Source organism: Manis pentadactyla, chromosome 1 (assembly GCF_030020395.1).
Source record: "Manis pentadactyla isolate mManPen7 chromosome 1, mManPen7.hap1, whole genome shotgun sequence".
Lineage (NCBI taxonomy): Eukaryota > Metazoa > Chordata > Mammalia > Pholidota > Manidae > Manis > Manis pentadactyla.
In genome coordinates, this window is record NC_080019.1 from 1,635,130 (window position 1) to 1,661,292 (window position 26,163).

General features: G+C 40.9%; 1 protein-coding gene across 7 annotated transcripts in view; it reads right to left on the reverse strand.

The window, feature by feature from the left end:
• Positions 1-26,163, reverse strand: part of NEK1 (NIMA related kinase 1) — a 174,613-nt gene that overhangs the window by 64,623 nt on the left and 83,827 nt on the right. For 3 of the 7 annotated variants that reach the window (XM_057501650.1, XM_036890935.2, XM_057501622.1), the window contains 4 exons: positions 17,378-17,461; positions 16,872-16,955; positions 16,347-16,424; positions 15,682-15,777 (listed from right to left, as the gene is read on the reverse strand). In XM_057501650.1, the coding sequence (XP_057357633.1) occupies positions 15,682-15,777; positions 16,347-16,424; positions 16,872-16,955; positions 17,378-17,461 (342 nt within the window). The remainder of the gene's footprint in view (positions 1-15,681; positions 15,778-16,346; positions 16,425-16,871; positions 16,956-17,377; positions 17,462-26,163) is intronic. The other 4 variants (XM_036890940.2, XM_057501694.1, XM_057501795.1 and 1 more) reach the window with 2 other exon arrangements.

Genomic DNA, 26,163 nt, shown 5'->3' on the forward strand with positions numbered 1-26,163 from the left:
TATGTGTGCAGGGCTGGGGGTGTGGAGAATCTCTATACCTGTCTCTGATTTTGCCAATAACCCAAAACTGTTTATAAACAAAATCAAGTTTTTATTAAAAAAAAGAAGAGAAAGATGAAAATATTGCTTTAATCCACAGTTAGGCACTGTTGTAAAAGTATTATGATATTTAAGATGTTATTATAAATATCTCTATTTTGAAACTTTATGATTGTATTATCATAGCATATATTAAAAAAAGGTACCATGAATTCCAAGGAAATACAACCAAGCTCCAATTGATTTTAAAGAAAGAACAGCATTTTTAGAAAAGTATGTTATTTCGTGGAGACAAATTAATCTCTATGTACAAATCTTAACATTTTTTAAAATCAGTAATTACTTCTCTACCACACATACTTATCAACTGTTTTATGCTAATTCATTTAAAGAAGTGATATCTGCTACTTCAATAAATAAATCTGATGAGAATTCTGTGAAAAAAGTACACAGTATCTAATAGGAATTAGTCAACATATTCAAAGAGGAACCCAGTGTCCAGCGCCGTGCTAGACGAGGGGCACCCCCCACCAGTGACATGTGGTAGGTCCGTGAGGCGACGGATGCGCAGACAGAACTTGCCGTGGCGATTACCCACAGTACGCACATGGACCCAGTGATCACACCGTACCACCAGTACAATATCATCTGATGGTCACATCAATGAAGCTGGTAAAAACCCAACATACTGTAGACCAGAGCTAACTGCAATAATTTCAAACCACAATTAAAAAAAAGGAAAAGACAAAACAATGACGACACAAGACTGTCTCTCAAAGGACCCTAATCTGGAAGAGAAAGGGGGACATGTAAATCAGTGAATATGTTACAGAAAAATAAAAGCAGATAAATGTGTGCTAAATGACCCAGGGATAAACAAATAAAACAAAAGTCAAGAGAAAGGACTATGTAAAGCCAGGAGGGGGCTGGTGACAGCAGCCTTTGTAGAGCAGCCACTCTGAACAGCCCGTCATTGTCTAAGGTCATAAAACGCAGCTGAAGTGGGACAGCTCTATACTCAGATCCCCAAACTCACTTACTGGCCCTGTGATTTTTCATTGTTCTTAACCTCTCTGAACTTCAAATTTTCTTTCTCTAAAGTAGGAATGCTGTACCACTGTCTCCTTGCTATAGGGATTCAATGTGATAATGTATGTAAATTGCACAGCTGTGTGCCTAATAAATGGTAGTAATTAGTACAGTTCAGCAGACATTTATTTAGTTTCCATTAAATATAGTTATTTGTCTTAAACACTTAAAGGCTGGTTTTAGTTCCTGATGAAATAAACTTTCCAAAGCAAGTTTCTGATCTCTAGAATGCAGAATAAAAACAGAAACCTCCCATCTGTACATAATCAGAATTTAAAGTTTTAGGATTGTATAAGGTTTAATGATACAGCAGTAGATAAGAAGCAGAAATACATGTTATAAATGAAAAAAACCCTAAGATTAAAAAGTAATTTAACTGTAAATAAACAGGAGAGAGATTATAAATTTTTTAAAATTTATTTATTTTTATTTTTTTGAAGAACATTATGTTTACTAGGCTCTCCCCTACCCGAAGTCCCCCTGACAAACCCCATTACAGTCACTGTCCATCAGCATAGTAAGATGTTGTACAATCACTAGTTGTCTTCTCTGTGTTGCAAAGCCCTCCCCATGCCCCCCTGACATTATACATGCTAATCGTAATGCCCACTTTCTTCTTCCCCGCCCTTATCCCTCCCTACCCACCCATCCTCCCCAGTCCCTTTCCCTTTGGTAACTGTTAGTCCATTCTTGGGTTCTGTGATTCTGCTGCTGTTTTGCTCCTTCAGTTTTTCTTTTGTTCTTATACTCCACAGATGAGTGAAATCATTTGATACTTGACTTTCTCCACCTGGCTTATTTCACTGAGCATAATACCCTCTAGCTCCATCCATGTTGTTGCAAATGATAGGATTTGTTTTCTTCTTATGGCTGAATAATATTCCATTGTGTTTATGTACCACATCTTCTTTATCCATTCATCTACTGATGGACACTTAGGTTGCTTCCATTTCTTGGCTATTGTAAATACTGCTGCGATAAACATAGGGGTGCATCTGTCTTTTTCAAACTGGAGTGCTGCATCTTTAGGGTAAATTCCTAGAAGTGGAATTCCTGGGTCAAATGGTAAGTCTATTTTGAGCATTTTGAGGAACCTTCATATTGCTTTCCACAATGGTTGAACTAATTTACAATCCCACCAGCAGTGTAGGAGGGTTCCCCTTTCTCCGCAACCTCGCCAACACTTGTTGTTGTTTGTCTTTTGGATGGTGGCCATCCTTACTGGTGTGAGGTGATATCTCATTGTGGTTTTAATTTGAATTTCTCTGATAACTAGCGATGTGGAGCATCTTTTCCTGTGTCTGTTTGCCATCTGAATTTCTTCTTTGGAGAGCTGTCTGTTCAGATCCTCTGCCCATTTTTTAATTGGATTATTTGCTTTTTGTTTGTTGTGGTGCGTGAGCTCTTTATATATTTTGGATGTCAAGCTTTTATCGGATCTGTCATTTATTAAAATATTCTGCCATACTGTAGGATACCTTTTTGTTCTATTGATGGTGTCCTTTGCTGTACAGAAGCTTTTCAGCTTGATATAGTACCACTTGTTCATTTTTGCTTTGGTTTTCCTTGCCTGGGGAGATATATTCATGAAGAAGTCGCTAATGTTCACATCCAAGAGATTTTTGCCTATGTTTTTTTCTAAGAGTTTTATGGTTTCATGACTTACATTCAGGTCTTTGATCCATTTTGAGTTTACTTTTGTGTATGGGGTTAGACAGTGATCCAGTTTCGTTCTCTTACATGGAGCTGTCCAGTTCTGCCAGCACCATCTGTTGAAGAGACTGTCATTTCCCCATTGTATGTCCATGGCTCCTTTATCGAATATTAATTGACCATATATATTTGGGTTAATGTCTGGAGTCTCTAATCTGTTCCACTGGTCTGTAGCTCTGTTCTTGTGCCAGTACCAAATTGTCTTGATTACTATGGCTTTGTAGTAGAGCTTGAAGTTGGGGAGTGAGATCCCCGCCATGTTATTCTTCTTTCTCAGGATTGCTTTGGCTATTCGGGGTCTTTGGTGTTTCCATATGATTTTTTGAACTATTTGTTCCAGTTTGTTGAAGAATGTTGTTGGTAATTTGATAGGGATTGCATCAAATCTGTATATTGCTTTGGGCAGGATGGCCATTTTGATATTAATTCTTCCTAGCCAAGAGCATGGGATGAGTTTCCATTTGTTAGTGTCCTCTTTAACTTCTCTTAAGAGTGTCTTATAGTTTTCAGGGTATAGGTCTTTCAATTCTTTGGTTAGGTTTATTCCAAGGCATTATATTCTTTTTGATGCAATTGTGAATGGAACTGTTTTCCTGATTTCTCTTTCTACTGGCTCATTGTTAGTGTATAGGAAAGGCACAGATTTCTGTGTGTTAATTTTGTATCCTGCAACTTTGCTGTATTCCGATATCAGTTCTAGTAGTTTTGGAGAGGAGTCTTTAGGGATTTTTATGTACAATATCATGTCATCTGCAAATAGTGACAGTTTAACTTCTTCTTTACCAATCTGGATTCCTTGTATTTCTTTGTTTTGTCAAATTGCCATGGCTAGGACCTCCAGTACGATGTTAAATAACAGTGGGGAGAGTGGGCATCCCTGTCTTGTTCCCGATTTCAGAGGAAAAGCTTTCAGCTTCTCGCTGTTAAGTATGATGGTGGCTCTGGGTTTATCATATATGGCCTTTATTATGTTGAGGTACTTGCCCTCTATACCCATTTTACTAAGCGTTTTTATCATGAATGGATGTTGAATTTTGTCGAATGCTTTTTCAGCATCTATGGAGATGATCATGTGGTTTTTGTCTTTCTTTTTGTTGATGTGGTGGATGATGCTGATGGATTTTCGAATGTTGTACCATCCTTGCATCCCTGGGATGAATCCCACTTGGTCGTGGTGTATGATCCTTTTGATATATTTTTGAATTCAATTTGCTAATATTTTATTGAGTATTTTTGCATCTAAGTTCATCAGGGATATTGGTCTGTAATTTTCTTTTTTGGTGGGGTCTTTGCCTAGTTTTGGTATTAGGCTGATGTTGGCTTCATAGAATGAGTTTGGGAGTATTCCCTCCTCTTCTATTTTTTGGAAAACTTTAAGGAGAATGGGTATTATATCTTCTCTGTAAGTCTGATAAAATTCCGAGGTAAATCCATCTGGCTCAGAGGTTTTGTTCTTGGGTAGCTTTTTGATTACTGCTTCAATTTCTTTGCTGGTAATTGGTTTGTTTAGATTTTGTGTTTCTTCCTTGGTCAGTCTTGGAAGGTTGTATTTTTCTAGGAAGTTGTCCATTTCTTCTAGGTTTCCCAGCTTGTTAGCATATAGGTTTTCATAGTAGTCTCTAATAATTCTTTGTATTTCTCTTGGGTCCATCGTGATGTTTCCTTCCTCATTTCTGATTCTGTTAATGTGTGTTGATTCTCTTTTTCTCTTAATAAGTCTGGCTAGAGGCTTAACTATTTTATTTATTTTCTCAAAGAACCAGCTCTTTTTTTCACTGATTTTTTCTATTGTTTTATTCTTCTCAATTTTATTTATTTCTTCTCTGATCTTTATTATGTCCCTCCTTCTGCTGACTTTAGGCCTCATTTGTTCTTCTTTTTCCAATTGTGATAACTGTGATGTTAGACTATTCATTTGGGTTTGTTCTTCCTTCTTTAAATATGTCTGGATTGCTATATACTTTCCTCTTAAGACTGATTTTGCTGCGTCCCCCAGAAGTTGGGGCTTTGTGTTGTTGTTGTCATTTATTTCCATATATTGCTGGATCTCCATTTTAATTTGGTCATTGATCCATTGACTATTTAGAAGCGTGTTGTTAAGCCTCCAAGTGTTTGTGAGCCTTTTTGCTTTCTTGGTGCAATTTATTTCTAGTTTTATACCTTTGTGGTCTGAAAAGTTGGTTGGTAGAATTTCAATCTTTTTGAATTTACTGAGGCTCTTTTTGTGGCCTAGTATGTGGTCTATTCTGGAGAATGTTCCATGTGCACTTAAGAAGAATGTGTATCCTGTTGCTTTTGGATGTAGAGTTCTATAGATGTCTATTAGGTCCATCTGCTATACTGTGTTGTTCAGTGCCTCTGTGTCCTTACTTATTTTCTGTCTGGTGGATCTGTCCTTTGGAGTGAATGGTGTGTTGAAGTCTCCTAAAATGAATGCATTGCAGTCTGTTTCCTCTTTTAGTTCTGTTAGTATTTGTTTCACATATGCTGGTGCTCCTGTGTTGGGTGCATATATATTTATAATGGTTATATCCTCTTGCTGGACTGAGCCCTTTATCATTATGTAATGTCCTTCTTTATCTCTTGTTACTTTCTTTGTTTTGAAGTTTTTTTTGTCTGATACTAGTACTGCAACACCTGCTTTTTCTCCCTATTGTTTGCATGAAATATCTTTTTCCATCCCTTGACTTTTAGTCTGTGCATGTCTTTGGGTTTGAGGTAAGTCTCTTGTAAGCAGCATATAGATGGGTCTTGTTTTTTTATCCATTCAGTGACTCTATGTCTTTTGATTGGTGCATTCAGTCCATTTACATTTAGGGTGATTATCGATAGGTATGTACTTATTGCCATTTCAGGCTTTAGATTCGTGGTTACCAAAGGTTCCAGATTACTTTCCTTACTATCTAAGAGTCTAACTTAACTCACTTAGTATGCTGTTACAAACATAATCTAAAGGTTCTTTTCTGTTTCTCCTCCTTTTTCTTCCTCCTACATTCCTTATATATTAGGTATCACATTCTGTACTTTTTGTCTATCCCTTGATTGACTTTGGGGATAGTCAATTTAATTTTGCATTTGCCTCGCAATCAGCTGCTCCACCCTCCCTACCGTGGTTTTACTACCTCTGGTGACAGCTATCCACCCCTAGGAACAGTTCCATCTATAGCAGTCCCTCCAAAATAGACTGCAGAGATGGTCTGTGGGAGGTAAACTCTCTCAGCTTTTGCTTATCTGGAAATTGTTTAATCCATCCTTCAAATTTAAATGATTATCTTCTGGATAAAGTAATCTTGGTTCCAGGCCCTTCTGCTTCATGGCATTAAATACATCATGCCACTCCCTTCTGGCCTGTAAGATTTCTGCTTAGAAGTCTGATGTTAGCCTGATGGGCTTTCCTTTGTATGTGATCTTATTTCTGTCTCTGGCTGCTTTTAACAGTCTGCCCTTACCCTTGATCTTTCCCATTTGAATTACTGTGTGTCTTGGTGTTGTCTTCCTTGGGTCCCTTGTGTTGGGAGATCTGTGGATCTCCATGGCCTGAGAGACTATCTCCTTCCCCAGATTGGGGAAGTTTTCAGCAACTACCTCCTCACAGACGCTTTCTATCCCTTTCTCTCTCTCTTCTTCTTCTGGTATCCCTATAATGTGAATATTGTTCCACTTGGATTGGTCACACAGTTCTCTCAATATTCTTTCATTCTTAGAGATCCTCTTTTCTCTCTGTGCCTCAGCTTCTTTGTATTTCTCTTCTCTAGTTTCTATTTCATTTATTTTCTCCTCCACCATATCCAACCTGCTTTTAATACCCTCCATTGTGCTCTTCAATGATTGGATCTCCTGCCTGAATTCATTCCTGAGTTCTTGGATGTCTTTCCGTACCTCCATTAGGATGTTGATTATTTTTATTTTGAACTCCCTTTCAGGAAGAGTCACGAGGTCCATATCATTTAAATCTTTCTCAGGAGTTGTATCAACAATTTTACTCTGGACCAGGTTCCTTTGGCGTTTCATGTTTGTATATGGCGCCCTCTAGTGTCCAGATGCTCTACTCTTGAGCTGCTCAGACCCTGAAGTAATGTCGGGGGGTCGCAGGGGAGCGGTACTGGGGGGAGGAAAGAGCTGTTCCCTGCCTCCTGGCTGCTGTGCCTGTCTCCACTGCCTGAGCCAGTGGGCTGGGCACACAGGTATAAGTTTTTGTCCCAGAGCAGCCAGATATGGATCCCTGCTTTCCACAAGCAGCCGGAATCCCAGTCTCCCCAGGAACTCTGCCTGTATTAATTTTCCAACCCGGTAGTCATGCGAGTCTCATGAAAGCACCATGACATGTAGGTTTGTGCTCCCAGCGCAGATCTCCGGAGCCAGGTATTCAGCAGTCCCAGGCCTTCCACTCCCTCCCTGCTTGGTTTCTCTTCCTCCCGCCGGTGAGCTAGGGTGGCGGAAGGGCTCGGGTCCCGCGGAGCCACAGCTCTGGTACGTTACCCCGTTCGCTGAGGTCTGCTCTTTTCTCCAGGTGTGTGCAGTCTGACGCGTCCTCTTTCCTGCTGCTCTCTCAGATTAGTTGCGCCAATTAAATTTTCTAATTGTATCCAGTTTTAGGAGGAAGCCTCTGCCTCTCCTCTCACGCCGCCATCTTTAATCGAGATTATAAATTTAACCAATTTTGCTAAAGAACTGCACCGACTCCCTTTCCCAACCTATGATACATTTTCACTTAGACTTATAGAGATTATCGTAAAAGACATTTCCAAAATTATTGGGCGGATGCTTATAATAAGAACATTAAGGAAACTCTTAAATAAAATATGTCCCCTATACATCTACTGCTCAGATTCACTCCACTTTATTTTCTATACTGTTTTTAATGCTTCTACACACATGCATACGTAATTCTTACACAGCTTAAGCAAGGCACTGGTGCAGCCCTCTGAAATTGTAGACGTGGCCTAAAAAAAATTTTAAAGCCTATATAGCAAATAGTTACATATTCATCCTTAAATGGCCAAAGGCACATAAAGGGATTGAAAACACTTTACCTTGCTTTGATATTCTAAAATCATTAAGTATATTAAATAGAGGTATTTCTGTGTTAACTTTAAGAGAAACCTAATGTAACAGCAACAAAAATCTCTTGATTGATGAAGTGCTGTGAGTTAAACAGGGTATGAGACCAGAGATAATCAAATTCAGTACAGTAGAGGGTCATGCTAGAATATGGACTATCTCTATTAAATTCTACTCATACTTTCACCTTTGTATCTACAGAAGCAAATCTTTTCTTTTAATCAACAGATGTGTTTTTTGTTTTTTTTTTTTTCATTCTAAGAGGTGGACTTTGGGAAGCCTCCAGCATTTTTATTTTTATTTATTTTATTTATTTATTTATTTATTTATTTATTTATCTATTTTTGAGAGGGCATCTCTCATATTTATTGATTAAATGGTTGTTAACAACAATAAAATTCTGTATAGGGGAGTCAATGCTCAATGCACAATCATTAATCCACCCCAAGCCTAATTCTCGTCAGTCTCCAATCTTCTGAAGCATAACGAACAAGTTCTTACATGGAGAACAAATTCTTACATAGTGAATAAGTTCTTACATGGTGAACAGTACAAGGGCAGTCATCACAGAAACTTTCGGTTTTGATCACGCATTATGAACTATAAACAATCAGGTCAAATATGAATATTCGTTTGATTTTTATATTTGATTTGTATGTGGATCCCACATTTCTCCCTTTATTATTATTATTATTTTTTTTAATAAAATGCTGAAGTGGTAGGTAGATGCAAGATAAAGGTAGAAAACAGAGTTTAGTGTTGTAAGAGAGCAAATGTAGATGATCAGGTGTGTGCCTGTAGACTATGTGTTAATCCAAGCTAGACCAGGGCAATAAAACATCCACGGATGCAGAAGATTTCTCTCAAAACAGGGGGGGTGAGGTTCTAAGCCTCACCTCTTCAACAGATATTTTTAATAAAGAAAATGTTTCACACATTACTACTGAATCTTCACTCTGTATTAATTTAAAAGCGCCCTGGCTGCTACAAACATGGCCAATGACAGGTCTGTATATGACCCAATGTGTAAGACAGTTACTGGCACCTTGTAACAATGATCTTCAGCAACCTTCAGTAGTAAATACTTAATGTTCCATAATCAAACAAATGCTAGTTTTTCTCCTGAGAAGAACCTGAAATAATGAACAAGCAAAGAAACTCAGACACATGAAATCTAACTGAAGAACAAAGGCAAGCGAATCAACATACTCTTAATATTATTTAATAACAGAACGATGTCAGTTACTGAAAATATAAAGGTGATTCAGAGTAACTACTGAGGTGTGGCAACATCATTACAAGATAAGGTAACACACAGGGTCCCCCTGTTATTAGCACAGAACCTGAGCCTTCTGTGTAAACATCAGGGACACATACTTACTACCTGAATGTTAAGGCTATTCTATGTTAACCAATCTTGAGATAGAAAATAATTATGTATTTTTAAATTGTCAAAAAAGAGAAAACATTAGACTGAGTCCTTAGTTCAGAAAGTTGATCCAATATGACAAACAACAGAAAAATTAAGCTGAGAAAACAAAGTTTCACAGGAGACAAAAACAAAACAATTTTGTCATGGAATCGATCATCCAATTAAGTCTAGAATACGTATTTCACTCTAAGCACATTTTTCAAAATTCAAAGTTTTACAGGTATTTGCAACAGGAATAAAACACTGGCCTAAAAGCTTCCTTAGTCAGGGTCAAAAAACAATCTCCTGTAGGAGCTTTATTCCTAGACATTTTATCACCTGGCTCATAAATTCAAGACTTTTCTGTACTGCTCATGTACCCACAAAGATGTTTAATTACCACCATAAAACTGCTTGTTATGAGTCAATTTTACTATTTGCTGACAAATTAAACAGCAGTGCCACCAAATGACAAAAATAAAAATTTCACCAAGCAGAGAGGACAAGCTTCTAAACACAAGAAACAATCCATTTACCTACTCCGGAGGCATCGATAAATACAAATGCTATTTCACCTCTATATGCTGAACGATGATTAGTAAGGATTTCATATGTACTAGGAAAATATAAAGTGACCTAACTTCATATTTTGAATGTAAAAACAATTTCACCCATAACTTTATATAGCCTAAAGATACATCATGGCCAAATTTAATCAAATTCGTATTTAACTTCTCAAAACCTTGTCTCTGAAGAACCAAAACTATTAAAGTATTTCTGTCTGAAAAATATTTCTGAACTAGCATAGCTACGATGCATTTAAAAGGACATCTATCTAAGAATAAGAACATTCCAGGGTGGCCAGAAGGAGTGTCCCCACACCAGAGGAAGCCTCGCAGAGCGATCCAAAGAGTAGGACAAAGACAGAAAGACACAGAAATGAAATGTCTGAGATAAGATTAAACACAATTACAACGAAACTCATCATACCCAAAATACAGTCTCTGACCTAAGCAAGACAGAATTTCCCTAGTTCAATTTTTCACTGGATTTTAATTTTTAAATGCATTGCTACCCTTCTAAAAAACTGAGTCTACCCTTCCTCTGTATTTTACTCACAATATATACATGCTGGATGAGAAAGGCAACACTGTATTATTTGGGAGAAAAAATCCTATCACCACACATCAAAATTACTCTCCATATTAAAGTCCTGCTTCACAGTACAATTTTTACTAGTAAATGTGTCCAAGAGAAAAATTTACAAAACTGGGCCTTCATGCCAAGAAATCAGATTAAGGCAGTTAAGGCAACGGTTTTTACCATTTGTTACATCAAAGATACTTTTGAGGTATGCATCAACATACATACAAATAATTAACATTTCAGGGAGTTAATAGTTTGAACTCTAATTTGAATACCATGTTAACCACTCCTGAGTGACAGCAATGGTCCTTTGAGTAAATATGGACAGATGAAGCCCCCATCCTACATCCAGATCATGCTAAATTAGCCTTCCTTTTGAAATAATTACTTGAATCCATTTTCTGTAGATTAAACTAGACTTAAGTGCTTACATTATGAAGACTATTTTTCTAGACAATTCGGGCAGAGCAACATCAGAGGTAAGCCTTTCATTTAGGAGAGGAGGAAGTAAAGGCCCGAACATGAGGCCAGTTCCCCACACAGGCCAGCTAATGGGCAGCGCTGAGACAAAACGTCAGCCCTTCCGGTTCTCGGACTCATCTGTTCCCTCACCGTATCAGGATGCATTCACCAAACAGACGCTTACTCAAAATTCCTCTGTGCGTACCTCTGAAATATCAGGGCCCACAGATTTTCCAATGAAAATATCTATTTGTGCCACTACTCACCAGGTACCAAGCTTGGCATTCTTCATGTTGAATCAGCTATGGTTCTGTGGTTCAAACACAGAGGAACTCGGGAAGAAGGCAGGAAGTGGGGGGCAGAGGGAAGGGAGAGACCAGCGCAGGTGGCAAGGAGCACCTCATGGCGTCACCAGGGCCTCTCACTGGGCTAAGCAGACTCCAACCTCAACTCCTGCAATACTCTTCCCAAGCTTCAAGCCCTGGGGTGGGTTCAGCAGGTCTGCTTTAGACGACCTACCCGTAGCCTAGCCACAAGAAGACGGGACCCCTTTGATGGTCTTACCAGAAGTGCACACCATGAAACACTTCCCCCCAAATGAAAATGGGGTGCTTGCGTGCCGGACCTCAAAGGCCAGGCTCCTACCACAGTTTAATGCTGCCACCAGAGAAGTATTTCTGAAGGAGCATGAGGAAATACAAAGCTGTATCATACTAGAAACTAGTATTGTCTGTCAATGAGAAGTCACAAAAATGCCATTTGTGTGCTCTTTAGAACTAATGTCTACCATTAAAAGAGAGAAAATATATACAGAGGAAAAAACCTTTACTCTAGTTTACATAGTGTAGAGAAAGACTTTCAGGGTGCTTTTCTTGGGCTGTACGTGAATGTTCTTCAAAGTGTGCAGGGTGGGTGTGAGGGGGCCTGTGCGGCCTTCTGGAAGGAGAGACGCCTGGATCCAGCCGGTTACCTGAGGAAACAGAACCGTGCTCTTGTGCAGGGGTCCAGCTGCCTGGTAACAACAGCTCTAACACTTGCTGTCGTGCAAGAAGGATGCAGAGCCCCTGCTCAGGGCTGAGCTGCACGGGACCTCGTCCACACCACGCACGCGCTGAAACACAGAGCCTGACGGTGCTTCCAGCGGGCTTGCCGCGCCCCCCTCCACCGCCCCCCCCCCGCGACCTGGGCCTCTCCAGCTCCTGTTCTCAGGAAAGTCAGCTCAGTGCTGGGCAGGTTGTCAGAGCAGCAGCTGAGAGACAGGCCATCGGCACACGTGGAATCCTGGTCCTCCTCATGGTCCTGAACCCTTCACGTCAAATATACACACCTTGCCAACGGCGCTGAAGCGCTGCCAGTGTTCAGTGACACCGGGCCGGGGGGCATGATTCCAAGCTGACCTCACGATGTCTCTATTTAAACAGGTGAGACTCGATTCACGACTAGGGATAAGACCATTCTGAGTAGCCAGAGTTGGGGAATGTGTGACCTTACAGGCCTGTACGGCAGGTCCAAAGAATGGGACAGAGACAAAAATTAAGCAGACAACAAAGAGTGAGACATGGCAGAAGGAGGGACTCTTCGTACCCAAAGCACAGTGCAGCCTGACCAAGGAACAGACTCCTGGGCACGTGGCCTGGACTGGTGCTAAGAGATACACAGACTGGGCAATTCCAGTGAAAATCAAGGTAGCACAGCTCCATCTGCAAGCGTAGGACTGCAGCCCAGGGATGTCAGCGCAAGTGCCGACGGGAGTAAGAAGGCAAAAGGGTAAGTGTGACAGTCAGCCACACGCAGCTACTGGATGACCAGGCCCACGTCTCTCTGGACTCTCGGACGGGGGTCAGGCTCCTGCTGAAGGGTCAGGGCAATGGGAAGCAAGCTAAAAAGGAAGCCTTTTTAGGGAGCTGTGCTTCAGAAAACCATTATACAAGATGTACTTAAGACCGCATTCAAAGATGTTTGTGGGCTATGTTTCAGTCCACCAAGGGTGGATTTTGGAAAACAGACACAATGTGAAAGCTCATGCTTGTGTTCTCTGAGATTAAGTGGCTTGAGTCGCTGTTAGCATAACATTCTGAATCACTAAAGGAAGAAGTTCCTACATGACTTGAAGAAAAGGAAACACCTCACACTGATAAATATGCTACCTCAGTCTCTCACGTGCCAATCACAACATGACTACTCAGAGCCACTGTTCTACCATGCGGGGAATATACAAGGTGTGTGAACAGGTGGCACAGTGTGCCAGGTGAGCTACATATGTAGGCCTGCTGCCAAGGCGGGGCCTATGTGTGCATCCGGAAGGGAACAGACGTGAGCAGCTGACCCCGAAGACTGCAGGTATCACAGAATCAAAGCCACACAGGCAGCTATTATCAAATGCTCTGATGCCCAAGTAATTCTGCATAACAGATCACATTTTAAAAACATGGCTGATTTACAGTAAGCCTAAGTTCATCCTGTTTAATGGACATACTACTATCCCAGTCACCGTCACGTGCTATGGAGACCTCTGGAGCGGGTTACTGGAGACTACACTACAACCAGACGGCACTGGCCCCTAAAGCCCACGGTGGGCACTGCAGCCGAACACAAGGATGGCAGTGGCACGTGTGCCGAGAGGAAGCTGACTGTAAAGAACACAGGGGGTTCACCCCAGTTCATCCTGAGAGAGGCTGTGCCCCAGCGAGCGAGTCAGCCTAGGATGGAATGTGCTGAGCATACAAACCTCGAGGGAACAGCAGCGGCTGGTCCCCACCTGCCGCGTGTGTATGCCGCCAAAGGGAGGCTCACCCTGTTTTCAAGATTTGGGTGATTTTCAAAGGCATTTGGGTAATAAGAGAAATCATTGGCTCCGACTACGAAGGTGAATTATTTCTACCTCTGATGAATTTGGTTGGTGCAACTTTCTCTTGGTGAAGAGCCAGTAAGTCAGCACAGTGATCGTTTCACTCTCGTGCCCTATTTGTGCCTTGTCTGAAACAAAGAGCACGGACTGAAGACGCGACCTGAACAGCGTGATGGCCTGAGCCAGGTGAGGTCCTGGCCTGGAGGCAGGCGGTCCCTACGAGGCACTCCCGGGGAGACCAGATACGCCGCCCGTTACTGTTTCACACTCGAGCCTGTTCCCGCTGTCTGAAGGGAGGAAAGCAAAGGGGAACGAGGTGAGAGGCCACTGTGACCGCACTTTTCAAACCAAAGAGAAAAACACAGCTAGCAGAGGATGGCGAAGTCAGAGCAGTTATAACCTTATTTCACTTTGAAGAGAAAACAAGGGCATCATCAAAAAACTCCAAGACTTAATCTGATTCTGGAGCCCAGTTTCTTTCACTCGTTATTCTCTCGCAGCTAAATGGCATCTGGTAGGAAGAGAATCTCCTTGTCTATTGCACCAATGGGTGGACTGAGAAGAAACGCAATTGTATTCATAGATATACAAAAAGACATTTCAAAAAACTCCAGAACACATTTCTGATAAAAATTGTAAAGCCTAGAGATTAATGGGAACTGTAGTCCTGTGTTCCTTTCTATTTTACTACACATAATAGAGAAACAACTGAAGTGTTTCCATTGACAATAGGAACAAAATATTATCCCTATTATTATTTAACATCTCCTTGGCAGTTCTGGCCGATGCAATAAGACTAAAATGGTAGCAAAAGGGACAACTTAGAGAAACAGGGTAAAATAAGTGCGTAAGAATGAAGACTTCATCCCAGTTCAAATCCCTGCTCCGCACTTACTGGAAATGTGGCAACTGTTTCACTCTTTCAGTATCTGCTCTGTAAAGATGTGAAGGCATCACAGCGATGTAGGTGCGGTGGTTATAATGTGGCTGGCACACAGTAAACTCCAGCAATTAATAAACCCTAGGAGCTCTTGTTATATGTCACGACTACTTGCTAATGATAGAGGAGCCTGCAAAAAACCTGAACATTAACTGAAAATTGGTAGAATAGCAAACCAACCCATCACATAAGAGATAAGCAAAAAACAACAATTTCTCCAACTATCAGCAATATTCTTTAGGAAATCAAAAACCTTTAAAAACAGAAAAAAATTATAAATGATTGAGAAATAACCTTTGTAAGAAATAAAACAAATATGAGTTAAAAATGATCAAAATTGAGTAAGAGATATATAAAAGAAACAATGAGTAAATGTAGATATTTAGTATGTTCCTGGTAAAGACTATTAAAAACATGATGCTTCTTCAGTTCATTTGTAGATTTAGGGTAATACCCATCAAAATTCCAACAGGATTTAACAACAACAGAAATTACCTAAAATATATCCAGTAAAGAAAAAGAGAGCAAATAACTAAGGAAAACAAATGTAAAAAGAAGAGTAAAGGGGACATGAGGGAATACACTCTAAGGCCCCAGTTACTGAAAGGAGCCAGCAGCGGTGGGACGGACGGACAGACAGACAGACAGACAGACAGAGCGACAGGCGTCCCGCTCCAGCGTCTTGGAGGCAGGGCTGCAGAGCGGCAGCAGAGGGAAGGGGCGGCCACCGAGCGGTGCTGGGGCTTGACGATAGTAAAAAATAAAACGGACGAGCAAATGAATTAGGTTCTCGCCCCAAATCAAACCCCAACATAACGTTCACACAGATCATCCTTAGATATAAAGGACAGTGCGCCGCGTGGGGTGGCAGGGGGACGACCGCGCATCCTCGCCGGAGTCGGGGGCTCTGCCGCCGGCCCGAGCCCGCAGGGGTGCCCCCCAAGAACCAGAGCCCTGGGCGGCGGGGCTCACCTGCTCGCCCCACACCCTCCGCTCCCTCTCGTAGGCGTCCCTTCTCTTGCGCTCCAGCTGCTCCTTCAGCACCGCGGCGCGCGCGCTCGCCTGGGCCTGCGAATGAGAACAGTCAGCAGGATCGGACGCCAGCAAGGGGGGCGAGGGGCTCCTGGTTCTCCCCAGGCCTCCGTCTCCCCCTGGGCCCGGGGGGCCAGGGAGGCGTGGGTGCGCGCGGCTCACTCCGCCCGGCCCGGCCCAGGGCTGCGCCCAGCAGCGGCGCTGTGCCTGCCGAGTGAAGACGGACGCAGGGACCAGCTAACAGGAACCCAAATGGAAGGATTCTAAACTATGATGGTTATACCCCGACTTCACCCGTCTCCACAGACCCGGGCAATTGCAGCTTTCATTTTCAAGGTCACCATTTTTTCTCTGTTAGGTTACTTGTGTGACGGTTTAACATATTTGTGCAACAGTTTCATCAAACTGCTCATATAGCATAGATGTAAGACAATAGAGAGAGAAAAACGCTATTTTTCTGAAACCAAAAAGTTAGGCGTAAAGGGAGAATGAAAAATTAACTCCAGAAAATTAAGGTGATTTAACCGCCTGAGACTTAAGAACACAACCTTCTATCTCGGGTCTCAATTTTCTCTAAGAAAACCTGCATCGCTTCTAGCCTGTACCTTGAGCATTTCCACTTTCTTACGCCGCAGGTCAGCTCCCTCACTTCCTTCCTGTCCTTCCGAATCATCAGTTTCGTTCTGCAAAATAAGTAGATAAGCAAAGCACTTAGGTAGGAGCCTGCAGTTCAGCACAGAGCTCTGTGGAGGACAATATGAATAAACCAACACCTAAAAATGTGAAATGGAGCGCTGTGCATCGCTGTGATCTTCCCTCACAGCTGCAGGCAAACTCTCCACAACTATCAAATCACGGACAAAGGGAAAAAGATAAAAAGGAGAACGATATAAAATGTACCATGTTGTACTGTCCATGGCTACTAACATTTTCCTTTCCTGAATTCCTCTGGAACAAATGGTCTTACAGTTTTGAAGCATGTAACTAAGGCTGACTATCCCTAGGAACAGTTCTCTGGTCTTTGACTTCCACGGCCTTCATCCACTTCACTTTGCATTACTGGCACAGCACTTTGCCCTAACCCACTGTGACAGGATTCAACTTTTTGTAAACACTGACTTCCAACTTGCCTTTTCTCCACGAAGTTTGGCTCTAATCTGCTGGCGCTCATTGAAATTTTGCAGTCTTATTTGTCTCAGCCTTGCAAGATAAACCTACAGGGAGAAAAAAAAGCGCATTTTAATCTAAAAGAAAAACTATCAACATTGTTACTGCAAAAATTTTTTTAATTTAAAGAAAAGGGTTAATTTGAACACAAGAAATAAAAGTTTTAAAATCTGGTTAATGGAAATGTATTATTAGCTTTCAAGTGTTTAATTTAGATCAACTTATTTCTGAAAAGAAATACATTACAAATGTTTAATTTTATCAAAAGAAAAGAAATTGAACTCAGAATACTGAAACAGTTATGGGGCAAAATTATGACACAGCATGTCAGTCAAAATATATTAACAGGTCCCTGTAGACCTACAAAGTCCTCAGATAACTGTTAAGAATTGAAACCATGCAGGAAAGGAAGGCAATAAACTCAAAAAATGGCGATGTGGCGGAGGCAGCGAGCATGCGGGAGGCGTACCTCTTCCTCTTTGTTTCTCGGCTTCCCTCCTCTTGAAGAGCTGGGCCTGCCTCCATACAGAGCTGCCAGCGTTTGCAGGATCCCCTGTTCATCATTTAATGTACTAAGTTTAAGGAATGACTAAGACCACATCAGCATCTTAACAGGAATATCCAGGTGCCACTTCATCGCTTTTGGCAAACGCTGACCACCTCCGATACACTGACGACCAACCCCGGCATTTTCCTCTATCAACTTAGCCAAAACCTTCAGGAGGACAGAAGGAAGCAACTGACCCCCAACAGAGCCACTCAGGACAGAGACCAGCTACGTTTTATTAGCTGTTCTTTAAACTGCTTTGGAAGTTAGCTAAACCCCAACTCAAGTTTTCCTCCGTAAAGGGACAGTCATTTTCACATGTATATGTTTACTAAATACTAAATATTAAATACACACACACAAAATAAAATATCTGAGCTCAAATTCTTTACATTCAGGCACATCCTATTCTAGTCTTGCAAATGATCACACCTAACTACAAACTGACTCTTTTTTCTTTAACATAGTTTATCACGAACTTGGAATTATCTCATTAGAAGTTACTAATTTTATCTTTCCAAAAAATATTATCAGATTGTCAAGTTATCCACTTTCTCTTCCTTCAGCAGAAAATTATGCTTCCAATTAGAAAAGCCCTCAGTCCCACTTTCGTAAGTCTTTTATCAGCTTATTGAAAGTGTACTTTTCAAATACTTCACCTTTGGTTTTCCTGCTTCCCAGGAAATTTTTTTAACTTATTTTTAAAATCCCTCTAATTGGGTTTCTGATCCCACTGTCACCCTATATTTTTATAAATTTACCAGTGATCCCTAGTTCACATTTCAGTTGGACCATTTTGAGCAAATTTGGCTATTAATATTTCTGCTGCAAATTAGTTTTGACTGAATCCACTTAATTTACATAAGTATTTTTACTTTCTTAAAAATCATGTTTAGTAAAGAAGAATTATAAAATAAATATAAGTCATTCATATATCTACCATCTGAGAAACTTAAAGTTTAAGGGTATTCCCTTCCAAATCTCTTTCTATGCATATGTATGAGTACATTTATGTCTACTTTACAATATTGAGATTGTATTATAGATATTCTGACTTTTTGCTTACTGTTAATTAGCGTTACTCAATATTAATACTGAGTCTCTTCCCACATTCAATACCCTTAAAACCATTATTCTTAATTGACTATATAATATTCACAATATTCCTGTAACTCACGTTTTAAAAAAAAAAACGTCCCTTCTCTTTCAGTGTGTGTGACGGCAGCACCCTCTCCTGCGCCCGTCCCGTCTTCACTGTTTTCCACAGGCTCTTCTCTTCCTTGGCTCACGGCTGATGCCGGTATTTTCTGGAGACTCATTCTCTGGCCTGCCTTCTCCTCTCATTCCCGGGCTTCAAGACATGTTGCCAGTTCCCAGATCTAAACCAACCTCACAGCCCTTCTTTTTGGCTTGTGAGCATGTGCAGCTGACATCTGGACAACTCTGCTCTCAGCGTAACAAAGCCAGCTCGGTTTATAAGCCTGACTTCATCGTTCCTTTTACTGCGTGGCCTGTTTCTCACCTCGGTTACTGGGCACAACCAGCCACCCCCGCCGGCCCGCCGGGAGCGCCGGCTGCCTGTTTCTCCTGCCCGCCAGTCGCCGATCCCGCGTCCTGTGAACCCCATCGCGCACCCCCTTCGTCTCTGCCCTGGCGCGGTTCTCCTGCTTCGTCTCGTCTGACACCCCCGTCTACGCTCTAGGGTGCAGCCACATCACCTTCCTGACATCCTCTCGCATCAGGCCCCACGCTAGTCCTTCACAATACAATCCTCCTCCTGTGGAGCGGAAGGTCAGGCTGCCCCTGCTCGGCCCCAAAGCCCGCGTCCGGCCACAGCTACTACTCGGGGTTCGCAGACTAGGCCACAATCGCACCCGTCTTCTTAAAACGGCTACCTACTCATCTTGCAAAACGCAAATCAAAGAGCCACCCCTGGGAGCCCTGCCGCGCCTCCCCGGGTGAGCTGTGGGGCCACCATCCTCAGCCAGCCCCGCAGCACCCCGGGGTGTCGGCGCGGTGGAAGGCGTGACCCCGATGGCCAGGGGCAAGGGCGGGGACGGACTCTGCAACCCGTCAGCTCACCTGCCTGCAATGCCACCTCGCTACTGCTGACCGTCAGCAGAATCACGGGCACTTTCTGTACGCCTGGGCCTGGGCGTAAAAATACTGCCTGCTCGGTGGGCCTGCCGGGCAGACCGCCTAACCGCAGGGGCCAGCTCTGCCTGCGCCTCCCGCGGGGCAGGGGCCGGCTGCCCACTCGGTTTCCCCCCTCTTCAAGGACAGCTTGGTGCTGGCTTGTCCTTACCTGAGCTTTTGGAACGTAGGTCAGAGAGTAGGGAAGGGGAAGGAAAACAAGAAACAGGCAGGGCCAGGCAAGGAGGTGAGGGGACTCTCAGAAGATGTCCCGGGCTATCTACACAGTCACAGGACAGTGGACGGGAGCCAAGCGCCGCTTAATGGACGGGGCTGGAGACTACGTCTTCCCTTCACGGGATTTGAGAATGAGGAGTAAAAAATGCTGAGTTACTCTGAAGTGATTTTTCTAATGTTTTAGTTTGAAATGTTATAGATTCACAGAAGGGTGATGTATACAGGGTGGTGCCGAGGGCCCTTCTTTAGTCTCCCCCAATTTATCACCTCGCAAAACACCACAGCACACTACCAAAATCTGAATGGGCTCTGGTACAAACAACAGAGATTTCACCACCATACATGCACTGCATCAGTGTGATTTCATCACACGTGTAGCTTTCTGTAACCATCACTGTAATCAAGATACTTAACTGTACCAGTACTCTAACACTTCATCCCTGACAGTGTCCACTAGCAATGTGCTCTCCATCTGTAACTGCAGCTCACGAGTTATTTATACACGGAATCCTACAGTGTGCCTCCTTTCGAGACTGCTCTTCCCTCAGTACTACTTCCAAGGCATGGACGCACACAGCCGTGGCCAGCCCCGCCTCACTGCTGAGCAGCGCACCACGGCACGGGTCTGCCATTAGGTGTTTTTTGACTACTGAGGGACATTGGAGTTGTTTCAGGTTTTTGGCCGTTTGAGTAAAGTTGCTAAGAACATGCAAGTACAAGTTCCCAAGTGAAATTAAGTTTTCTCTTCTCTGGGATCGATGCCCAAGAATGGGGAATCACCTGGTATTGGTATGGCAAATCCATTTTTAATTTGAAAATGGCTAAAAAACCATTGTGCGGAGTGGCTGTATCATTCTGCACTCCTACCAGCAATGTGGGTGGTACAGTTCTCCACATCCTCACCAGCATTTGGTTTTTATCACTATTTTTTGTTTTAGCTATTTTGATAGGTGTGTAAGATACATTATTGTAGTTTTAATTTGCATTTCCCAAATGGCTAATGATGCTTAACACCTTTTGTGTATTTATTTGCCATCTTCTCCAGTGAAATGCTTAGCATGTCTTTTGTTCTATTTTCTAACTGGATTCTTTGGTTTTTTTAATGTTGAGTTTGGTGACTCTTTATATTCTAGATACAAGTCCTTTGTTGAATATGGGGTTTACAAATATTTTCTCCCAATCTGTAATTTGTATTTTCTTCCTAACAGGGTCTTATGTAGACCAAAAAGTTTAAATTTTGATGAACTCCAGTTTATCAAATTTTCCTCTTACGGTTCAGGTTTTTGGTGTCAGATGTAAGAACTCTTTGTCTAGTCCTAGGACATGATATTTTTTTCTAGAAGTTTTATGATTTTGTTTTACAAGAAAGTGCATGATCTGTTTTGAATTGATTATAAAATGGGAGGTTTAGGTCAAGGTTATTATGTTTGCCTATGGATGGATGTCCATCCAATCTCTCCAGCACTGATATTGAAAAGGCAATCACTCCTCTCTTAAATTGCTTTTGTTTCTTTGTCAAGAATCACTTGGGCATATTTGTGTGGATCCATTTTTGGGTTCTCCATCCTGTTGCATTAATCTGTATGTCTATCCCTTTACCAGTATTATACTCTCACAAGGAACCAGCCCTGCCGACATGCTGATTTTGAACTTATACCTTCCAGAACTGTGGGATAATAAATTTTTGTTGTTTATGCCACTTAGTTTGTGTATTTTGTTAAAGTAGCCCTAGCAGACTAATACAGAGATATTGTATGTAATTGCTTAACATGGAGTCTGGCATAGTAAGCTTTCAATAGAAGTTATTATTACTTAATTGTTGGTTTAATTGTCTATCTACTTTACTGCTTATCAAATTCTCTTGCTGACACCAAACCTAATATACTGCGGGCATTAAGTGTTTGTGTAACACTAAATGAATGAATGAAAGAATGAATGAAATGTTTAAGTGTAGATTATTAAAGGCATTTTCCATTAGCATAATACAGAATGATTTAAGATGAGTTCACAGAAATATTTCTCAAGAGAAATAATACTGCTTCATTTTTTTATAAAATTCAGAGATTTTCCTTTAAGTTATTCAACAGAAGAAAATTAATAACCAAGAAAAATTCTTATATATGTGTACAGAAGATATACAAGAATTTTCAAAACAAAACTGGAACCAACCTACTACCTGCTGTCATGAGAACTAACTGTGGTATACTCACACAATGGAATATTATACAGCTATACTCAACTACATGGAAGAATTTTAGAAAAATGTTGAATGAAAAAAGAAAGTCCCAATCTACAGAGTATGGTATATTTTTACAATGCTCAAAAATAAGCAAAACAAACCAATACACTTTGAAGGTACATATACATATGTGGGAAAAAGTATTTTAAAAATTTATAGGAATGATAAATCTGAAATTCAAGACAATGGTTACCTCTGGGAGAAGATAGACGAGCAGGTTAGGACAGGGGTTGGCAAACTATGGCTCATGGGCTAAATCCAGACCACCACCTGTGTTTGTACGGCACATAAACTAAGAATGGTTTCCCATATTTTTAAATGGTGGACACAAATGAAACAATTAATATTTCATTACCACATATAAACTATACGAGACTGAAATTCTGGTGTCCATAAGTAAAGTTTTACCAGAATTCAGCTACTCACTCATTTACACACAGTCCACGGTTGCTGTGCTGTGATATGAGTTAGCTGTTGTGACGGAGACCTTGTGGCTCAGGAAGCCCCAAGTATTTACTGTCTGGCTCTTCACAGAAACACGCTGGCCAACCCCCAGATTAGGGAGCAGTGTATAGGCTGAGCTTAGTGTTCTACCTCCTGGGTATACTCTTTTGCTTTACAATTTACATAGATATTATGTGTACCACTTTCTATGTACCAAACTTATTTTAAAAGGATAATAAGGGGGTAATTTTTAAAGAAGAACTAAAAAAATAATCCTTTAAAAATAAACAACTTAGTGTCGAAGAACTGATTTATTATTGATACTCTGTAACACAAATTAGCAAATTATAATGTAGTCAAATCTCGCCTGCTGCTTGATTTTGTAATTAAGGTTTTACTAGAACACACAGCCACTCCCTTTCTTTAGGCCTTCCCTACCAGGGCAGAGTTAAAAGGTTACAAAAGACATCATGTGGGCTGCAAAGCCTAAAATATTTACTATCTGGCCTTTTATAGAAAACGTTTGCCTATTCCCTGCTCTGCGAAAGTATCACGTCTACAAGTTTTACCTAAATTAAAGCAAATACTAATATGGGATTTTAAAAGGAACAGAGTCCCTGTATGGCCCCGGAAGATGACTGGTTAGCCAGAGACGGGTAAGATTCCTCAAGGGAGGAACAACCTAAGACAGGCACAGTCGCAGGGGGGCCATCAGGTGAGAAATTGGGGATCAACAGAGGTGAGGCTTAGAACCTCACCCCCCCTGTTCTGAGAGAAATCTTCTGCATACATGGATGTTTTATTGCCCGTCTAGCTTGGATTAACACATAGTCTACAGGCACACACCTGATCATCTACATTTGCTCTCTTACAATACTAAACTATGTTTTCTACCTTTATCTTGTATCTACCTACCACTTCAGCATTTTATTAAAAATAATAATAATAAAGAGAGAAATGTGTTATCCACATATAAATCAAGTATAAAAACCAAAAGAGTATTCATATTTGAACTGTTTATAGTTCATAATGCATGAGCAAAACCGAAAGTTTCTGTGATGACTGCCCTTGTACTGTTCACCATGTAACTTATTCATTATGTAAGAATTTGTTCTCCATGTAAGAACTTGTTTGTTATGCCTCAGAAGATTGGAGACTGACGAAAATTAGGCTTGGGGTGGATTAATGATTGTGCATTGAGCATTGACTCCCCTATACAGAATTTTATTGTTGTTAACAACCATTTGATCAATAAATATGAGAGATGCCCTCACAAAAAAAAAAAAAAAAAAAAAGGACAGACTTCCAATGGTAAAATAAATAAGTAACCGGGATGTAATGTATAGCATAAGGAATATAGTCAAGATATTGTAACAGCTTGGTAGGGTGATAGCTGGAACCTAGAATTATGTATATAAATGTTTTATCACTGTGTTGTACACTTGAAACTAATGTAATGTAATACTGTGCGTCAACTACCCTTCAATAAAAAATAATTATTAAAAAAAATAAATAAATAAAAGGAACAGAGAGCATAGTAAAAGAGTTGAAAGCATAATCTTGCAAATTCACACATGGAACTTGCATCCTGCTCTGGACATACTATTGTAACTGGGCTGGAGGAGTTAAAATCTGGGTCTCCAGCTCCTTGCAGGCCACCAGGAGCAAGATAAGGACAACCGGGATGCACAGGGCAACACTGTCTAGTTTGCGTCTGGAGTTCAGAGACAGAAATAGTCCAAAGACAAACCAAGGGGAGGACCTGAAGGCCACGAGCCTTACACACTCCGTTTTAGATTCGCCAGAGTGACTGAGGCTCTGCCCACAGCTGGCTCATAACTTTGCCCGCAGCTTGGGAGATGACACAATCCTTATCCTTCAAGCGAGCAGGACTTCTGGACCAGACCTGTGCTGATGGGCATCAGCCCACCAAGGGCAGGGCGTCTCAGGCCCCTCAGACCCTCGCTGAGGCCTGGGGGCCCCAGGGTTATCTGTCAAGTCCCGCTCCCTCAATTCCCCTGCCCTCCAGCATAAAAGGAGTGTGAAATCAACCTTGAGCTAAAACGCATCTTAAGGACAACAGTCCTCCATTTCCCAGCCGGCCAGCCTGGTGACTAAAAGTCTGCTTGTCCGTCTCATGTGCCTTGGCTCGGTCAGGCGGCAGTGGATCCCGCTGTCCAGTCACACCAGGTGATCCTGGGGAAAGCACTGATGACTGAGCCGGTTTCAGAACCTCTGATTCAGGAACAATAATCCCCAGGTGAGAGAATTATTGTCAGGATTAGATTCTCAGTTACTTCAGTTAATTTTTGTTACTACTGTTCAGAAGAAAACAAACCACTTGGCCAAAAAGTGTTCTTTGTAGGAGTTTTTCCTAACCTGAACTTTTTGAAAATTTCAGTTACCTCAAAGGGAAAACTTTGAATTTACATATGAGCATATGAAATTATTTTGAAATCTATGGTTTCCATGAATTACAATTCAACCTAAAAATTATTTATGTTCCAAATGCTTATTTGTAGGTCAGGGACTTCGATTTCATTTTGCCATAGAAACAATGTTGTAATTTATTATGATTTCCCAAAGCAGTTAAAAGAATATATTGATCAAATAATAATTAGCAATTTTCCAACTCCAAAGGACTAATCTTTAAGAATCAATACTTAATCTTAAATACTTAGGTTTGGTTATTTATGGTGTGATTTTTTAAACTATTAGAAAACACATACTAGGTTTAAGACCTGCATCTGTTACAATCTCTCTAATATTGCTTCTCTTTATTAGTAAAATGGAGATTTTATGAATAGTTATAATAAAGATAAACCACAGTGTAAATGGGTATATATTTTCAAACTGTAGAAACAAATCATTGGCATTGATAATTAGCAAAGGAAAACATTAAGTGCTTTCTTAAATCATAGATGCTGATTTTTTTCTTGAAAAAAATTGAAAAATTTGTATTATTTTAAATATCCATCATTGTATTGTACCATAGGTAAGTTATTATAAAGATCTCAGCAGTTACAATGAGAAGGAAAAATTGTCACAGCCCCAAAATGTGCATTAGAGACCACTCTAAAATTAGTCCCCACTCAACACCAGTTTCTATGCACATTCATCATGCTGATCAATCTCTCCTTGATTGTTGGATGTTGTGTATTGACTAACAAAGGAAATTGCAAATCTGGCAAAAGATGAAGGATTTCATGAAGGTAATAACACTGATAATTGCAAAACTGTTCAAATCACATGCAAAATCATCTACAAATATGACAGGATTAGATAAGTGAATAAAAGAAAACTGCAACAAATTACATTGTTCCTTCAAAATATTACATTATATATTAAAGTATTAAAAAATTAAGGAATGATCTGGAAAACTGCCAAAGTCACAGTCACTTTTGCAAAAAATAGCTCTTTTATAATATAAAAGCAAAACATAAAATACATGGAGGGTATTCATCATTTCTATTATGAATATTTTTTATATTTTAACATCTCTGAAATCGGGTGCATCTTATAATCTGTTATAATCTTATAAATTGTTGGCCAGACAGCAGTTACAACACATGTTACTGCCTGAATAATGCATGAATTTTGTTAGTTTTTTCTTACTTGTTGTCATAAATGGACAACCAAACTCCTCAAAGCTTCA